Source organism: Cherax quadricarinatus, chromosome 34, assembly GCF_038502225.1.
Source record: "Cherax quadricarinatus isolate ZL_2023a chromosome 34, ASM3850222v1, whole genome shotgun sequence".
Lineage (NCBI taxonomy): Eukaryota > Metazoa > Arthropoda > Malacostraca > Decapoda > Parastacidae > Cherax > Cherax quadricarinatus.
In genome coordinates, this window is record NC_091325.1 from 13096565 (window position 1) to 13114194 (window position 17630).

The 17630-nt window shown below is 38.5% G+C and overlaps 1 protein-coding gene across 3 annotated transcripts in view; it reads right to left on the minus strand.

The window, feature by feature from the left end:
- The window catches only part of LOC128693782 (trehalase), a 215551-nt gene that overhangs the window by 36517 nt on the left and 161404 nt on the right, over positions 1-17630 (minus strand). For all 3 annotated transcript variants that reach the window (XM_070091168.1, XM_070091169.1, XM_070091170.1), the window contains exon 8: positions 8523-8656. In XM_070091168.1, the coding sequence (XP_069947269.1) occupies positions 8523-8656 (134 nt within the window). The remainder of the gene's footprint in view (positions 1-8522; positions 8657-17630) is intronic.

Consider the following 17630-nt stretch of genomic DNA (forward strand, 5'->3'; position numbering starts at 1 on the left):
TTGAAGGTGTTCAAATGACGTGCAGAGTATTTTTTGAAGATGTTCAGTTGTGTTTTGTTGTTCAGAGTTGGTTCAAAGCTAGTCAGTGTGTTATTTATGGGAATGTCTCATGTTATAAGTGTATGAGTTAGTTTTTTTGTGTGCTAATGTTGTAAAGTCTGGAGAATGAGGGAGGAGTTTGGTGGATGAGATGTAATTTCGGTTAATGAAATGTGTAAGTGTGAATGAGAATGTAAATTGGTGGGTGAGTTAGAGAAGACAAAATGTTACGTGATCTTAGTAAAAGTATAGATAGTTTTAGTGATCTTCGTTATGATGATGTTTTAAGAGAATGTGTACAAAAATGTGTGATCTTAGTGATGGGGTTATAGAATTTCGTAAACGCCTTGATTGTGGTGATCTTAGATATTGGAGGTGTAACAGGTTGAAACAAGTAACTTCCTCTCGTTAAGTTAAATGAAGTAAAAGTGAGGTGTGACCTCGCTGATCGCCAAGTAAACACAGGATGGAGTGTGATGACATGGGAGGTATCCCTATCTGTGCTGGTATGTGTTGGTGGTAGTGAGGGGAGTTGGTGATTGTGATTTTTTGTGTGAATGTTTATAAAAATGAGTGTTTTCTGCGATCTTAGTGTTTTGAGGTGAGTGGTCATTGATTATAGTTAATGGATGTCTTAGTTTTTTTTTTTTTTTTTTTTTTTTTTTTTTTTTTTTGTGTGTGTGTGTGTGTGTGTGTGTGTGTGTGTGTGTGTGTGTGTGTGTGCACATGTTATGTTTTCAGTTGGTGGTGATCCTGTTGTAAGTGTTTCGGTGATGTTTTGGAAATGTTCAAAGGTGTTTTTTGTGATTATTCAAATGATTTATGAGAATGTTTTTTTTTGCGCTCATGTTATATAATAGTCTGAGGTGATTGGGATCGTCTTGGTTATAGTGATTTCAGGGGATTTCTATAAAATGGGTGTTAGATGTTAAACTTAGTTTCTGGTGATTTTTAGTGTCGTTTGGGCAGTATTCGGTGTTGTTTGGGCAGTATTCGGTGTTGTTTGGGCAGTATTCGGTGTTGTTTTGGTAGTAATCAGTGGTGTTTTGGGAGTATTCAAAGGAGTTTGTTGATGTTTTTGAATGTGTTCAAATGATGTGCAGAGTATTTTTTGAAGATGTTCAGTGGTGTTTTGGTGTTGTTCAAAGTAAAGTGTTTGAGTTAGTTTTTGTGATACTGTTGCAAAAATCTGGAAAATGAGGGAGGAGTTTGGGGGATGAGTTGTAATTTAATGAAATATTGTAAGTGTAGATAAATTAGAGATGTCAAATCTTATTTGGGAGTAATCAAAATGTTGTCTTGGAAATGTTTCAGTGTTGTTTGGAAAATGTCCAAAGGTGTTTATGTGAGTATTCAAATGATTTATGAGAGTGTTCGAAGTAATCTGGGGGTTGTTCTGTAGTGAGATGATAAAGGTTGTCGATGAGAGAATATTTCTTAAGAGATATTGAGAAAAGGTGGTCTCAAATAATGATGTGTGAGAGTGTTTTGAAAGTGTTCAAAGTAAAGTGAGTTGTCTGTGTTAGTTGGTCATAGAATTTTGTGAATATCTCGGTTACAGTGATTTTAGTGGATTTGAGATGGGTGATAAGATGCATTTATGGATGTGAAATGTGATTTTTGTTTTTGTTCTGAAGAGGTGTGTTGGGAGATGGGTGAGTGGGTATGAAGAAATGTGGGTGAGATGGAGAGGGGTATGGGGAGGGTTGTATTAAAAATTTAATGAAATATGTTGGAATTTTACTGAAAATAAAGGTAATGTGTAAATATTATAAAATAAATTATAAAAGTGAAAAGTTATGATACACTGGAAAAGATTGGAGTGTGTAGAAACATGTCGCAGTAGTTGGGTAGTGAGATGATTAGTTGTTGTGAGTATAATATTAATTTATGTGGATACAAGAGATGGGTATGGAGAGGATTTTATTAGAATTTTAGTAATGTGGGGAGGAATGTGCATTGCATTTTAAGATTCAATAAAAAGAAGGGGAAAAATTTGTATCGAAAGAGGAAAAATTGTGAATAAATTGTTAAGTGATGAGGGTTGTGGGTATTGTTGTCGAACTAGAGATATCGAAAAAGATGTTATAAGTGGGTTGTTGTTGTGGGTGCTGTGGGTTGTGTCGTGTTGTGGGTTTTGTGGGTATTGTTGTCGAACTAGAGATACCGAAAAGATGTTATAAGTGGGTTGTTGTTGTTGTGGGTGATGTGGGTTGTGGGTGTTGTGGGTTGTGGGTATTGTTGTCGAACTAGAGATAGGAAAAAAAATGTTATAAGTGGGTTGTCGGTGTTGTGGGTTGTGAGTGTTGTGAGTTGTGGGTGTTATTGTCGAACTAGAGATGCTGAAAAGTGGTTATAAGTTGTGGGTTGTTGTTGTGGTTGTTGTGGGGTGTGGGTGATGTGGGTTGTGGGTGTTGTGGGTTGTGGGTGTTGTTGTCGAACTAGAGATACCGAAAAAGAGATGATTCTGTTGTAAGTGTTCGTGTGTGTTTGGTTTGTGTTCATGTTTTTTGCGCTCATGTTATATCTTAGTTGGAGGAGAGTGTACTCATAGAAATTGGTAATCGTCTTGGTTATAGTGATTTGAGGGGATTTGTGTGAAAAAAGGTGTTAGTCTGTGATGTTGATCTTAGTTTATGGTGATTTTGGTGGTGTTTTGAGTGTATTCAGTGTATTCAGTGGTGTTTTAGTAGTATTCAGTGGTGTATTTGGGAGTATTCAAATGGTGTTTTGAGGTTATTCAAAGGTGTTTTTGAAGGTGTTCAAATGATGTACAAGAGTACTTATGAAGGTGTTCTGGGAGTATTCAGTGGTAATTTGGGGGTGTTCGAGTGATGTTTTTGGAGTATTCAAAGGTAATTGATGGTGTTTTTTGGTGTTGTTCAAAGTAAAGTGTTTGAGTTAGTTTTTGTGATAATGTTGTGAAGTCTGGAGACTGAGGGAGGAGTTTGGGGGATGAGTTGTAATTTAATGAAATGTGTAGGTGCAGATAAATTAGAGATGTCAAATCTTATTTGGGAGTATTCAAAATGATATTTTGGAAGTGTTTCGGTGTTGTTTGGAAATGTTCAAAGGTGCTTTTGTGAGTATTCAAATGATTTATGAGAGTGTTCGAAGTAATCTTGGGGTTGTTCTGTAGTGAGATGATAAAGGTTGTCGAAGAGAGAACATTTCTTAAGAGATATTGTGAAAAGTGTGTGTGTGTGTGTGTGTCCAAATTAACTTCGTAATATGTAAAATTGTGACTAGTGAATTTATCGAAAAGTGGTTATAAGTTTAAGTGTTGTGGTGACTTTTTCTGATGAAATAGTTAAAACGAGAAAATTATCTAGACTTGTGTTGTATTTTGTAAAGAAATTGTGAATTGTTGTGGGTATTAACGAAAAAATGTGGAACAAAAATGCATAGAATTTTTTCAAGAGAAAAATATGTTGATTTTAGTCAGTGGTTTGTACCTTTTTTTCAATGAATTTTTTTTTTGTTGGATGTATATGAAATGTATTGGTTGTATAATAAATAAATGAAAATAATGTGTTCGGTCGACAAGATTCAGCCTGTTGGTCTGTGTGTGGTCATCACGTGACGTCACTGACATAGGGGGAAGTCGACAAGATTCAGCCTGTATGTGTGAGGTCATCATGTGACGTCACTGACCGCCGAGTAAACACAGGTGGGGTGACGTCACACTTGTTTAGACCTGTAGTAAGAGAAAGTACCATGCCCCATAGGAGGAGTTCATTTGAATGCTTACCCCCAGAGGGGAGAATCCAAAAACTTGATCCAAGGAGATGGAGTCTTTGTATTATTTGATATCGAGAAAAACTTGATCCAAGAAGATGGAGGAGGAATATTTGGGATGGGGGTGAAAGTGGGAAGGAGAACCTCAAAAAACTTGATCCAAGGAGATGGAGGAGAAATACTTGATCCAAGGAGATGGAGGAGAAATACTTGGGGTGGAAGTGGTAGTCCATTTTGAATGCTTACACCCAGAGGGGGAAATCCAAAAACTTGATCCGAGGAGATGGAGTCTTTGATTTCGAGAAAAACTTGATCCGAGGAATTGGAGCAGGGAACTTGGAGTGGAAGTGGGTGGTGGGAGGGGTACTCACAGGGGGAAACCCAAAAATTTGATCCAAGGAGATGGAGTCTTTGTATTATCGAGAAAAACTTGATCCAAGAAAATGGAGGAGAAATACTTGGACATAGAGGGTAGAAGTGGATGGTGGGGGGAATCTTTGTATTATTGATATCGAGAAAAACTTGATCCGAGGATATGGAGCAGGAATATTTGGGGTGGAAGGAGGGGTACTCAAAAAACTTGATCCAAGGAGATGGAGGAGAAATACTTGATCCAAGGAGATGGAGGAGAAATATTTGATCCAAGGAGATGGAGCAGAAATTTTGAGATGGGGGGTGAAAGTGGGAAGGAGAGAATCAAAAATTTGATCCGAGGAGATGGAGAGCACAAGAAAATGAAATTCAAAAAAAATCGGAAAAAAATTCGGGGAGCGGGGGCGATCCGGACGACGCTGCAGAAGGTGCGGGTGGGCGCGAGGGTGCGGCGCACGGGGGGCGTTGGTGGGGGGGTTGAAGGGCGTGGTAGGGGGTTGAGGGAGTGGTGGTCGAAGGTGAGGTCAAGGTCGCGGGTCGGCGCGGGCGGGCGCGCGGGGGGCGCGGGTGGGGGGCGTGGGTGAGGGTTGAGGGTGGGGGGCTTGAGGGCGAGGTGGTCGAGGGCGAGGTGGTCGAGGGCGAGGTGGGCGAGGGCGAGGTGGTCGAGGGCGAGGTGGTCGAGGGCGAGGTCAAAGTCATTAGCATAAAGGTGTGAAAACGAGTCCGCTCAGGAATACAGCACTCAGCCGCAGCCCTTTTCAGGAGGAGCCACTCAGCCCATGGGGGTTGTGGGTGGGGGTCGTGGGTGGGGTCATGGGTGGGGTCATGGGTGGGGGTCATGGGTGGGGGTCGTGGGTTGGGTCATGGGTGGGGGTCGTGGGTGGGGGGTCGTGGGTGGGGGTCGTGGGTGGGGGTGTCGTGGGAGTCCACTCAGGAAAAGGAGCCACTCAGCCCCGAGCCACTCAGCCGCAGAGACCACTCAGCCCCGAGCCACTCAGCCACAGAGACCACTCAGCCCCGAGCCACTCAGCCGCAGAGACCACTCAGCCCCATTCATCACTACTTTATATATATATATATATATATATATATATATATATATATATATATATATATATATATATATATATATATATATATATATACATATCGTGCCAAATAGGCAGAACTTGCCACCTTGGCTTAAATAGCAATGCTCATCTTGCCATATAGGACAAGTGAAAATTTGTGTATGCAATAATTTCGCCAAAATCCTTCTAAACCTAACGAGAAAAATATGTTTCACTGTATTTGTTTAGTATTAAATTACTGTAAACAAATCTAAAATATATTTAGTTGGGTTAGGCTAAAATAAATTGTTCTTGTTATAATAAAGTTAGGTAAGTTTTCTAAGATTCTTTTGGTGCAAAATTAAAAATTTTTACATTAACATTAATGAAAAAATATATCTTTAAACGTATAAAAGAAAATTTCAGAAAGGACTTAATTTTAAATGAGTTCTTGCTAACTGACCAGTTTTACATATTCGGCACGACATTATATATATATATATATATATATATATATATATATATATATATATATATATATATATATATATATATATATATATATATATATATATATATATATATATATATATATACACATATTATAGTTAGTAGGTTGGTAGACAGCAACCGCCCAGGGAGGTACTACCGTCCTGCCAAGTGAGTGTTAAACGGAAGCCTGTAATTGTTTTACACGATGGTAGGATTGCTGGTGTCTTTTTATTCTGTCTCATACACATGCAAGATTTCAGGTACGTCTTGCTACTACTACTTACACTTAGGTCACACTACACATACATGTACAAGCATATATATACACACCCCTTTGGGTTTTCTTCTATTTTCTTTCTAGTCCTTGTTCATTTCCTCTTACCTCCATGGGGAAGTGGAACAGAATTCTTCCTCCGTAAGCCATGCGTGTTGTAAGAGGCGACTAAAATGCCGGGAGCAAGGGGCTAGTAACCCCTCCTGTACATATTACTAAATGTAAAAGGAGAAACTTTCGTTTTTCCTTTTGGGCCACCCCGCCTTGGTGGGATACAGCTAGTGTGTTGAAAGAAGAAAGATATATATATGTACACATATTATAGGTAGTAGGTTGGTAGACAGCAACCGCCCAGGGAGGTACTACCGTCCTGCCAAGTGAGTGTAAAATTAAAGCCTGTAATTATTTTACATGATGGTAGGATTACTGGTGTCCATTTTTCTGTCTCATAAACATGCAAGGTTTCAGGTACATCTTGCTACTTCTACTTACACTTAGGACACACTACACATACATGTACAAGCATATATATATACACCCCTCTGGGTTTTCTTCTATTTTTTTTCTAGTTCTTATTCTTGTGTATTTCCTCTTATCTTCATGGGGAAGTGGAACAGAATTCTTCCACCGTAAGCCATGCATGTTTTAAGAGGCGACTAAAATGCTGGAAGTAAAGGGCTAGTAACCTCTTCTCCTGTATATATTACTAAATGTAAAAGGAGAAACTTTCGTGTTTCCTTTTGGGCCACCCCGCCTCGGTGGGATACGGCCGGTGTCTTGAAAGAAGAAGATATATATATATAATCTAGGTAGTAGGTTGGTAGACAGCAACCACCCAGGGAGGTACTACCGTCCTACCAAGTGAGTGTAAAACGAAAGCCTGTAATTGTTTTACATGATGGTAGGATTGCTGGTGTCTTTTTTCTGTCTCATGAACATGCAAGGTTTCAGGTACGTCTTGCTACTTCTACTTACACTTAGGTCACACTACACATACATGTACAAGCATATAGTATATACACACCCCTCTGGGTTTTTCTTCTATTTTCTTACTAGTTCTTGTTTATTTCCTCTTACCTCCATGGGGAAGTGGAACAGAATTCTTCCTCCGTAAGCCATGCGTGTCGTAAGAGGAGACTAAAATGCCGGGAGCAAGGGGCTAGTAACCCCTTCTCCCGTATAAATTACTAAATTTAAAAGAGAAACTTTCATTTTCCCTTTTGGGCCACCCTGCCTTGGTGGGATATGGCTGGTGTGTTGAAAGAAAGATTATATACATATATATATATATTATATATATATATATATATATATATATATATATATATATATATATATATATATATATATATATATATATATATAATATATATATATACATACACATATACATACACATATACATATACATACATATATACACATAAAAGATGTCATGCCGAATAGGTAAAATTGGTCACTTAGCAAAAACTCATTTAAAATTAAGTCCTTTCTTAAAATTTCTCTTATACATATAAAGATATATTTTTTTCATTTACGTTAATGTAAAAATTATTTATTTTGTACCAACGGAACCTTAGAGATTTACCTAACCATATTATAACAAGCGCAATTTAATTTAGCCTAATCCAACTAAATATATTTTAGATAATTTCACAACAATTTAATAATAGACAAACACAAAGAAATATATTTTTTCGTTAGGTTCAGAATTATTTTTGCAAAATTATTGCATACACAAATTTTCACTTATCTTATTTGGCAAGAAGAACGTTGCAATTTAAGCCAAAATCGCAAGTTTTACCTATTCGGCACGACATATATATTTATAATCAGGCACATTATATAACACATGGACACACGTGCACACTCATTGTTTTACTGATGCAGTTACTTGATTCCATTATTTTACTCTTTTAACTATAAAGCCATTTTGACACGGTTAATGCAGGCTATAATATTCATACAGTTATTAATAATGTACTCTACCCAGGAGCATGTGAACGACTCAAGCAACTGACCACACATCAAAGTGCCTTTGAAAAATATCAACCAAAGTATAAAAATATTGAAAGTTTGCTACATATCATGTGAGAAAAAAAAAAGCCATACCACGGGTGGTATGGTTTGTTTGCGATTGTGTCATTATGATTTCGTGAATCATGTGAGAAACTTTGTGAATACACTTTAGTATAGGACGTGATGTCTTACATTACTACTACTATGTCAGTATTTTAGTAGAGCATGGAACTGTTGTTAATTCCATCAGAAATCATGCTGTACCCGATGCCCAGATTAGAAGTTAAAAAGCACATCAGACATAATTCTGCAGATAATACACTAAGTAATTACTTGACCACACATTTGGTTAAGTACTGCACATTAGAAGTAAATATCAAACGAATTATGTTACAGCTTAAGAAAGCCCACAACAAGACATAATTTAAATTGATTTCATCAATAAATGTAATAAGTTCTGCATACTAGCAAACAATTAAATATAATACAGTTTTTAATACTCAATAAAATTTCATACGAAGGTGTATGAATAAGCTAACCTTTGTTTGTGTTGTTGTTGATGAACCAGCGTGTTGAATAATCCCAACCTGACTCTGCGCCAGACTTGAGCTCAACATATAATTCCTGCTTCTCGTCTTCTGTTGGCAGCTGCTGGACCAGATTATAGTCTTCCCTGAAATAAAGTAGTAATATAAATACAGTAATCATAATTTTTTATTTGTTTTGATCTGATAAAAGCCAGAAAATATACACTATAATAAACAGTAGATAAAGGCACTAGTTTTAAAAAATAAGAAATTTCCAAATATAGAAGGTTCTATATTTAATTTCCTTGGTTAGAGGATACATATGGTGGTAATTTTCCTTGTGCACTTGATGTCGCTTTTCACCTAGTACTAAATAGGTAATGAGAGTCAATAGACTGTTGCAGGTGGCATCCTGGGAAAGCGTTCCTAAAGGACTCGAGTGGAAATAACCAAGACTGATTTGCCATTAACTTTCCAGGGTTGTTAATGTTACTACAATCTTCAACATTAAATTTCGAGGAGTTATGACATTAATCTTCACAGACTTGCCACTAATTGAAGTACAATATAGTAACGAATTAAGTAATATTAAATGTCACAGGCAAAATAGTTGTGTACCCACGCCATGAAAATCCAAAAGAGGTAAGCCTTACTTAACTTATTCTCTTAAAAAGTGCACAATACATTTACCTCAGGTTTTTGGAGGCTGATTAGTTATATACAGGAGGGCCCCGCTTTACAGCGCCTTGCTTTATAGCATTTTGCTAATGCAGCAGTTTTCATTTATACCCATTCTTCATTTATTCAGACATCCTACATCACCTCTGACTATCAGCTAAGGACTAAAATATTTTAAGGAACGTAATATGTGTACTGTATATGCATTTTTTAGACCTATCTCTATTGCTCACTTAATATATGATAGTGTAAACATGTTATCAGGATTTTATATTAATTGTAAAGTGAAAAAAAGGCTATGTTACAATTTACAGTGATTTTCGCTTAGAAACAGTAACCCAGAACTTAGTCTACTGTATAAGCGGGGCCGCCTGTACAAATAAAAGCTAATGTTATATTTCAATACACGATATTTTTTATAATTTACTACAGATAATAATTTACTCAGAAGGTACATTACATTATTGGTTAATAGGCATTATGTTCACTGTGAAGCGGTAAACCCGTATAGGTCATTCTCCGTCTGGGAAATAAAAAATAATTAGGTTTCATCCAAGGGGAAGGTATATCCAATTCACTGGATCAAGATTCCTTCACCAGAGTATTTATGCTTAAATATAGACCATGAAAAGCAACTCTTTTCATGGTCTGCTTTTCATGGAAAAGCAGACCATGAAAAGAGTTGCTTTTCATGGTCTGCTTTTCCGAAACGTTGACTAAAGCACTGTAAGCCATTCTGATAATACAGTTTATGCATGTGTGTTTATATAATACAACTTGACAGTAACAGGAAATAACAGAATACGGAGCGAACAAATTGGAATCAGCTATAGGAGTATTAAAAATGTTCTAATTCTGAGAAGGGATTCTTGAGATGGTTTTGTTATTTAGAAAAGAGCATGATAAGCTGAGTAATAGAGTATGTAAATCATATCGATGTAAGTAGTCGATTTTTCCACTGAGCGAGGAACTTCCGGTTTGGGCTTTCCACGGAGCGAGGAACTTCCGGTTTGGGTCTTCTACAGAGCGAGGACTTCCGGTTTAGGCCTTCCACTGAGCGAGGTATCCGGTCTAGGACCAGCAGCTGGAGGGTCACCTTTTCACACCTAGGTGTTACTTCCGGTTTTGACCATGACCTCGCCCTCGAGACTACCTCACCCTTGACCCCCCAACCAATACCCCCACCCCCACGACCCCCCCGCCTCGCGACCCCGCCGTCGCGCCGCGCGCCCGCGCGCCCGCCCGCCCGCGCGCCCGCCCGCGCGCCCGCCCGCGCGCCCGCCCGCCCGCGCGCCCGCCCTTCGCGACCCCCGGCCGCGCCCTTCGCGACCCCCGCCCGCGCCCTTCGCGACCCCCGCCCGCGCCTTCTGCTGCGCCTTCTGCAGCGTCATCCGGATCGCCCCCGCGCCTCGATTTTTTTTTTTTCTTATGATCTCCTCGGATCAAGTTTTTAAGGTCCCCCCTCCCACTTTCACCCCCACCCCAAAATTTCTCGATATTACCAAGTTTTTGGATTCCCCCCCTATGGGGGTTTCGAAAGTCTCCATCTCCTCAGATCAAATTTTTAAGGTTCCCCCTCCCACTTTCACCCCCCAATCCCAAAAATTTCTCGATAATACAAGTTTTGGATTCCCCCCTATGGGGGTTTTGAATTTCTTATGATCACCTTGGATCAAATTTTTGGATTACCCCTCCCACTTTCACCCACCCCCCACCTCAAATTTTTCTCGATAATACCAAGACTCCATCTCCTCGAATCAAATTTTTTGGATCCCCCCTATGGGTTTTCGAAATTCTCCATCTCCTTGGATCAAGGTTTATTTTTTGGATTGTCCCTCCTTCCACCCCCCCCCCAGCCCCAAAAATTTCTCAATATTACAAGTTTTTGCATTCCCCCCTATGGGGGTTTTCGAAATTCTCCATCTCCTTGGATCAAAATTTTAAGGTTCCCCCCCTCCCATTTTCACCCCCCCCCTCCCCCCCCCAACCCCAAAATTTCTCGATAATACAAGTTTTGGATTCCCCCCTATGGGGGTTTCGAAATTCTTATGATCTCCTCGGATCAAGTTTTTCTCGAAATCAAAGTCTCCATCTCCTTGGATCAAATTTTTGGGTACCCCTCTCACTTTCACTCCCACCCCAAAATTTCTCGATAATACCAAGACTCCATCTCCTTGGATCAAGGTTTTTTGGATTCCCCCCTCTGGGGGTAAGCATTCAAATGAACTCCTCCTATGGGGCATGCTTACTACAGGTCTAAACATCTTCCCCTTATTATTTTAAAATGAACTAAAAGTTTCCGCTCATTAAGTCAAATGAACTAAAAATTTCCTCTCATTAAGTTAAATGAACTAAGAAGGGTGTTTACTCGGCGGTCAGTGACGTCACACATACAAGCTAAATCTTGTCGGTCCTTTTAGTTCATTCAAGATAATAAGGGAACATAGTAGTGACGTCACGTGATGACCGCGCACACAGGTTGAATCTTGTCTACCCTTTTACCCACCCTCCCAAACCCTCACACTCCAACCAACACCTCACAATTTTCACTCATAACCCCCAATTTTTCTCGTTTTAACCCTTTTAGTTCATTAAAGTTAATAAGGGGATACATGCATCAGAAAGTCACCACATCGCTTACATCCACTTTCGTTAAATTCACTACTCACAATTTTACATATTACGAAGTTAATACGCACTTTTACTTTGAACATCTTCAAAACACTCATAAATCATTTGAATACTCACAAAAAAAATACCTTTATACATTTTCCAAACAACACTGAAATACTCCAAAAACATCATTCGAACACCCCCAAATCACCTCTGAATACTCCCAGAACACCTTCATAAGTACTCTTGCACATCATTTGAACACCTTCAAAAGTACTCTTGCACATCATTTGTACACCTTCAAAACACCCTTGAACACCTTCAAAACACCTTTGAACACCTTCAAAGCACTCTTGAACACCCTCAAAAACACCTTTTGAATAACCTCAAAACACCTTTGAACACCTTCAAAACACCCTTGAACACCTTCAAAACACCCTTGATCACCTACAAAAAACATTTGAACACACTCAAAACACCTTTGAACACCTTTGAACTTTTCTCGTTTTTACCCTTTTAGTTCATTAAAGTTATTAAGGGGACACAATACATCAGAAAAAAAAAAAGTCACAAAAACTAACTCAAACACTTTACTTTGAACACCCCCAAAAACACTCTCATAATCATTTGTACACCTTCAAAAAACACCTTTGAATACTCACATAAACACCCTTGAACACCTTCAAAACACCTTTGAATAACCTCAAAACACCTTTGAACACCTTCAAAACACCCTTGAACACCTTCAAAACACCTTTGAATAACCTCAAAACACCTTTGAACACCTTCAAAACACCCTTGAACACCTTCAAAACACCCTTGAACACCTTCAAAAAACATCATTTGAACACCTTCATAAGTACTCTCATAATCATTTGTACACCTTCAAAAAACACCTTTGAATACTCACATAAACACCCTTGAACACCTTCAAAACACCTTTGAATAACCTCAAAACACCTTTGAACACCTTCAAAACACCCTTGTATCACCTTCAAAAAACAACATTTGAACACACTCAAAAACACCTTTGAACACCTTTGAACATTTCCAAACAACACTGAAACACTTCCAAAAACACCATTTGAGTACTCCCAATTACACCACTGAATACTACTAAAACACCGCTGAATTCAATCAAAACACCCTTCAACACCTTCAAAACACCTTCAAAACACCTTTGAACACCTTCAAAAACACCTTTGAACATTTCCAAAAACACTATTTGAGTACTCCCAATTACACCACTGATTACTACTAAAACACCGCTGAATTCAATCAAAACACCCTTCAACACCTTCAAACACCCTTGAACACCTTCAAAACACTCTTGAACACCTTCAAAAACACCTTTGAACATTTCCAAAACACTATTTGAGTACTCCCAATTACACCACTGATTACTACTAAAACACCGCTGAATTCAATCAAAACACCCTTCAACACCTTCAAACACCCTTGAACACCTTCAAAACACTCTTGAACACCTTCAAAAACACCTTTGAACATTTCCAATCAACACTGAAACACTTCCAAAAAAAACACAATTTGAGTACTCCCAATTACACCACTGAATACTACTAAAACACCGCTGAATTCAATCAAAACACCCTTCAACACCTTCAAAAACACCTTTGAACACCTTCAAAACACCTTTGAACACCTTCAAAACACTCTCATAACCATTTGAACACTCAAAACACCTTTGAATAACCTCAAAACACCTTTGAACACCTTCAAAACACCCTTGAACACCCTTGATCACCTTCAAAAAAAACAACATTTGAACACACTCAAAACACCTTTGAACACTTCCAAAAAAACACAATTTGAGTACTCCCAATTACACCACTGAATACTACTAAAACACCGCTGAATTCAATCAAAACACCCTTCAACACCTTCAAAAACACCTTTGAACACCTTTGAACATTTCCAAAACACTATTTGAGTACTCCCAATTACACCACTGATTACTACTAAAACACCGCTGAATTCAATCAAAACACCCTTCAACACCTTCAAACACCCTTGAACACACTCAAAACACCCTTCAACACCTTCAAAACACCTTTGAATAACCTCAAAACACCTTTGAACACATTCAAAACACTCTCATAATCATTTGAACACACTCAAAACACCTTTGAATAACCTCAAAACACCTTTGAACACCTTCAAAACACCCTTGAACACCCTTGATCACCTTCAAAAAAACAACATTTGAACACACTCAAAACACCTTTGAACACCTTTGAACATTTCCAAACAACACTGAAACACTTCCAAAAACACCATTTGAGTACTCCCAAATACACCACTGAATACTAAAACACCACTGAATACACTCAAAACACCACCAAAATCACCATAAACTAAGATCAACACCCACATCCCACAACACCCACAACCCACAACACCCACAATTTTTCTCGTTTTATCTAATTTCATCAGAAAGTCACAACACCCACACCTCCCATTTTTTTTCTCGTTTTAACCCTTTTAGTTCATTAAAGTTAATAAGGGGACACACTACATCAGAAAAAGTCACAAAAACAACCCACTTATAACGTCTTTTCGGTATCTCTAGTTCGACAACAACACCCACATCCCACATCCCACACACACACCCACACACACAGACACACACACACACACACACACACACATCCCTAACCTAGCCTAACCTAACCTAACTTATCCTAACCTAACCTAACCTAACCTAACCTAACCTAACCTAACCTAACCTTACCTAACTTATCCTAACCTAGCCTAACCTAACCTAACCTAACCTTACCTAACTTATCCTAACCTAACCTAACCTAGCCTAACCTAACCTAACTTAACCTAACCTAACCTAACCTAACCGAACCTACCCTAACCTAACCTTACCTAACATAACCTAACCTAGCCTAACCTAACCTAACCTAACTTAACCTAACCCAACCCAACCTAGCCTAACCTAACTTAACCTAACCTAACCTAACCTAACCTAACCTATCTTAACCTAACCTAACCTAACCTAGCCGAACCTATCCTAACCTAACCTAAAATATATTGGAACACTTCCAAAATACATTAGAGTACTCCAGAATTACTTTGAACGACTCCATTTTTTTGGATATTTCCAAATTAGTTTTGAAAACTTTATCGTAAAATCGAACATTATTTTCTTGTTGGTAAACACACTCAATGGTAGAAATATTTACTCGATTTCCGAATAGAAACACTTTCCTCGCTCTGAGAGACTCATTGTGGGTCACCCCTTCCCCCCCCCCCAACACCACTGGGTAATGCGGTTCACACCCAAGGTAGATTTAAGTTAATCATGAACACCTGCGTCAACTCAGGACAGACAGACGCCATGAAATGCGGGTAACATCCAAGGTAGAAAATCATCTCTTTCCAGACCAACTATCTATCCTAACCTAACCTAACCTAACCTAACCTAATTCCTAACCTAACCTAACCTCACCTAACCGAACCTAACCTAACTCCATCAATCACCTCTATCCTAACCTAACCTAACCTAACCTAACCCAACCTAACTCCATCAAACACCTCTATCCTAACCTAACCTAACCTATCCTAACCTAACCTAACTCCATCAAACACCTCGAATACTACCTAACTTAACCTAACCTAACCTTACCTAACCTACCGAACCTAACCTAACCTAACCTAACCTATCCTAACCTGTCCTAACCTAACCTAACCTATCCTAACCTAACCTAACCTAACCTAACCTAACTTATCCTAAGCTAACCTAACCTAACTTATCCTAACCTAACCTATCCTAACATAACCTAACCTAAAATAACGAACCTAACCTAACTTATCCTAATCTAATCTAACCTAACCTAACTTATCCTAACCTAACCTAACTTATCCTAACCTAACCTAACCTAACCTAAAATAACCTAACCTAACTTATCCTAACCTTCTCACTTTACTTTGAACACCTTCAAAACACTCTCATACATCATTTGAGACCCCCTTTTCTCAATATCTCATCCACAACCTTTATCATCTCACTACAGAACATCCCCAAGATTACTTCGAACACTCTCATAAAGCATTTGAGTACTCACATAAACACTTTTGAACATTTCCAAACAACACTGAAGCACTTCCAAAATATCATTTTGATTACTCCCAAATAAGATTTGACAGCTCTAATTTATCTACACTTACACATTTCATTAAATTACATCTCATCCCCCCAAACTCCTCCCTCATTCTCCAGACTTTACAACATTAGCACAAAAAAACTAACTCATACACTTATGACATGAGACATTACCATATCTAACACACTGACTAACTTTGAACCAACTCTGAATACCACTGATCTTCTTCAAAAAATGCTCTGCACATCATTTGAACACCTTCAAAAAACACCATCAAACACCTCCGAATACTCCCAAAAAACACTACTGTTTACTACCAAATCACCACTGAATACTACCAATCACCGTCAAAATCACCAGAAACTAAGTTTAACATCACCATCTAACATCCTTTTTATAGAAATCCCCTCAAATCACTATAACCAAGAAGTCCCTCCCCATTTGGCGCATGAAAAAAAAAAAAAGCATGAACACAAACCTAATACGCAAACACTTAGTACATGATCACCATCAACTGAAAACATATCTTGTACACACACATAATATAAGACAATCACCAACTACAATCACCCATGTTCACTTACCTCAAAATCACTAATATCACAGAAAACAATCATTTTTATAAACATTTCACACACACACACACACACACAACACACACACACACACACACACACACACACACAAAAAAAAAAAAATCATATTTGACAATATCTAAGCGCACTCACCTCACTACCACCAACACACGATGTCTCACCTCACAGGACCGACGAGCTCACCTCCAGTGACGTCACACTCCCATTGTGTTACTTGGTGGTTGGTAACATCACACCTAACCCCCCTTGTTTCAACCTGTTGTACCCTACATTATCTAAGAACACTATATCCAAGACGATTACCAGATTTTATGATCCCCAACACCAAGATCACAGAAAACACACATTTTTATAATTATTCACACAAAAATCACGATCACCATTTCCATATCATGTTTACCGTCATCTATCAACACTAATCACCAAGATCACCAAAAAATCTAAGATCATGCATCTCAAAACTACTATGATCACTGAAAACACTTATTTTAAACATTCGCACAAAAATAAGACATACACAAAAATACCACAACACTTCCACCAACATCTATAACATAACATGAGCACTATAACATATCACTATCACAAAAAAAAATAATACACAGACACCCACATATTATACATTTCAATTGCAAATTTAAGACATGAGACATACACACCAAATCTAAGACATTTCACCTCCAACGAAGACATACACATCACCCCTAAAACTTCCTTCCTTATTCATTCCGTATATCTCCTAGAGCTGTTTTAACCCCGACGAACCCATCACGACGTAGGAGCCAGAGGAACCATCACCACTCCAACACCACCTACTACACTCTGGCTCCTACGTCGTGATGGGTCCGTCGGGGTTAAAACAGCTCTAGGAGATATACGGAATGAATAAGGAAGGAAGTTTTAGGGGTGATGTGTATGTCTTAGTTGGAGGTGAAATGTCTTAGATTTGGTGTGTATGTCTCATGTCTTAAATTTGCAATTGAAATGTATAATATGTGGGTGTCTGTGTATTATTTTTTTTTGTGATAGTGATATGTTATAGTGCTCATGTTATGTTATAGATGTTGGTGGAAGTGTTGTGGTATTTTTGTGTATGTCTTATT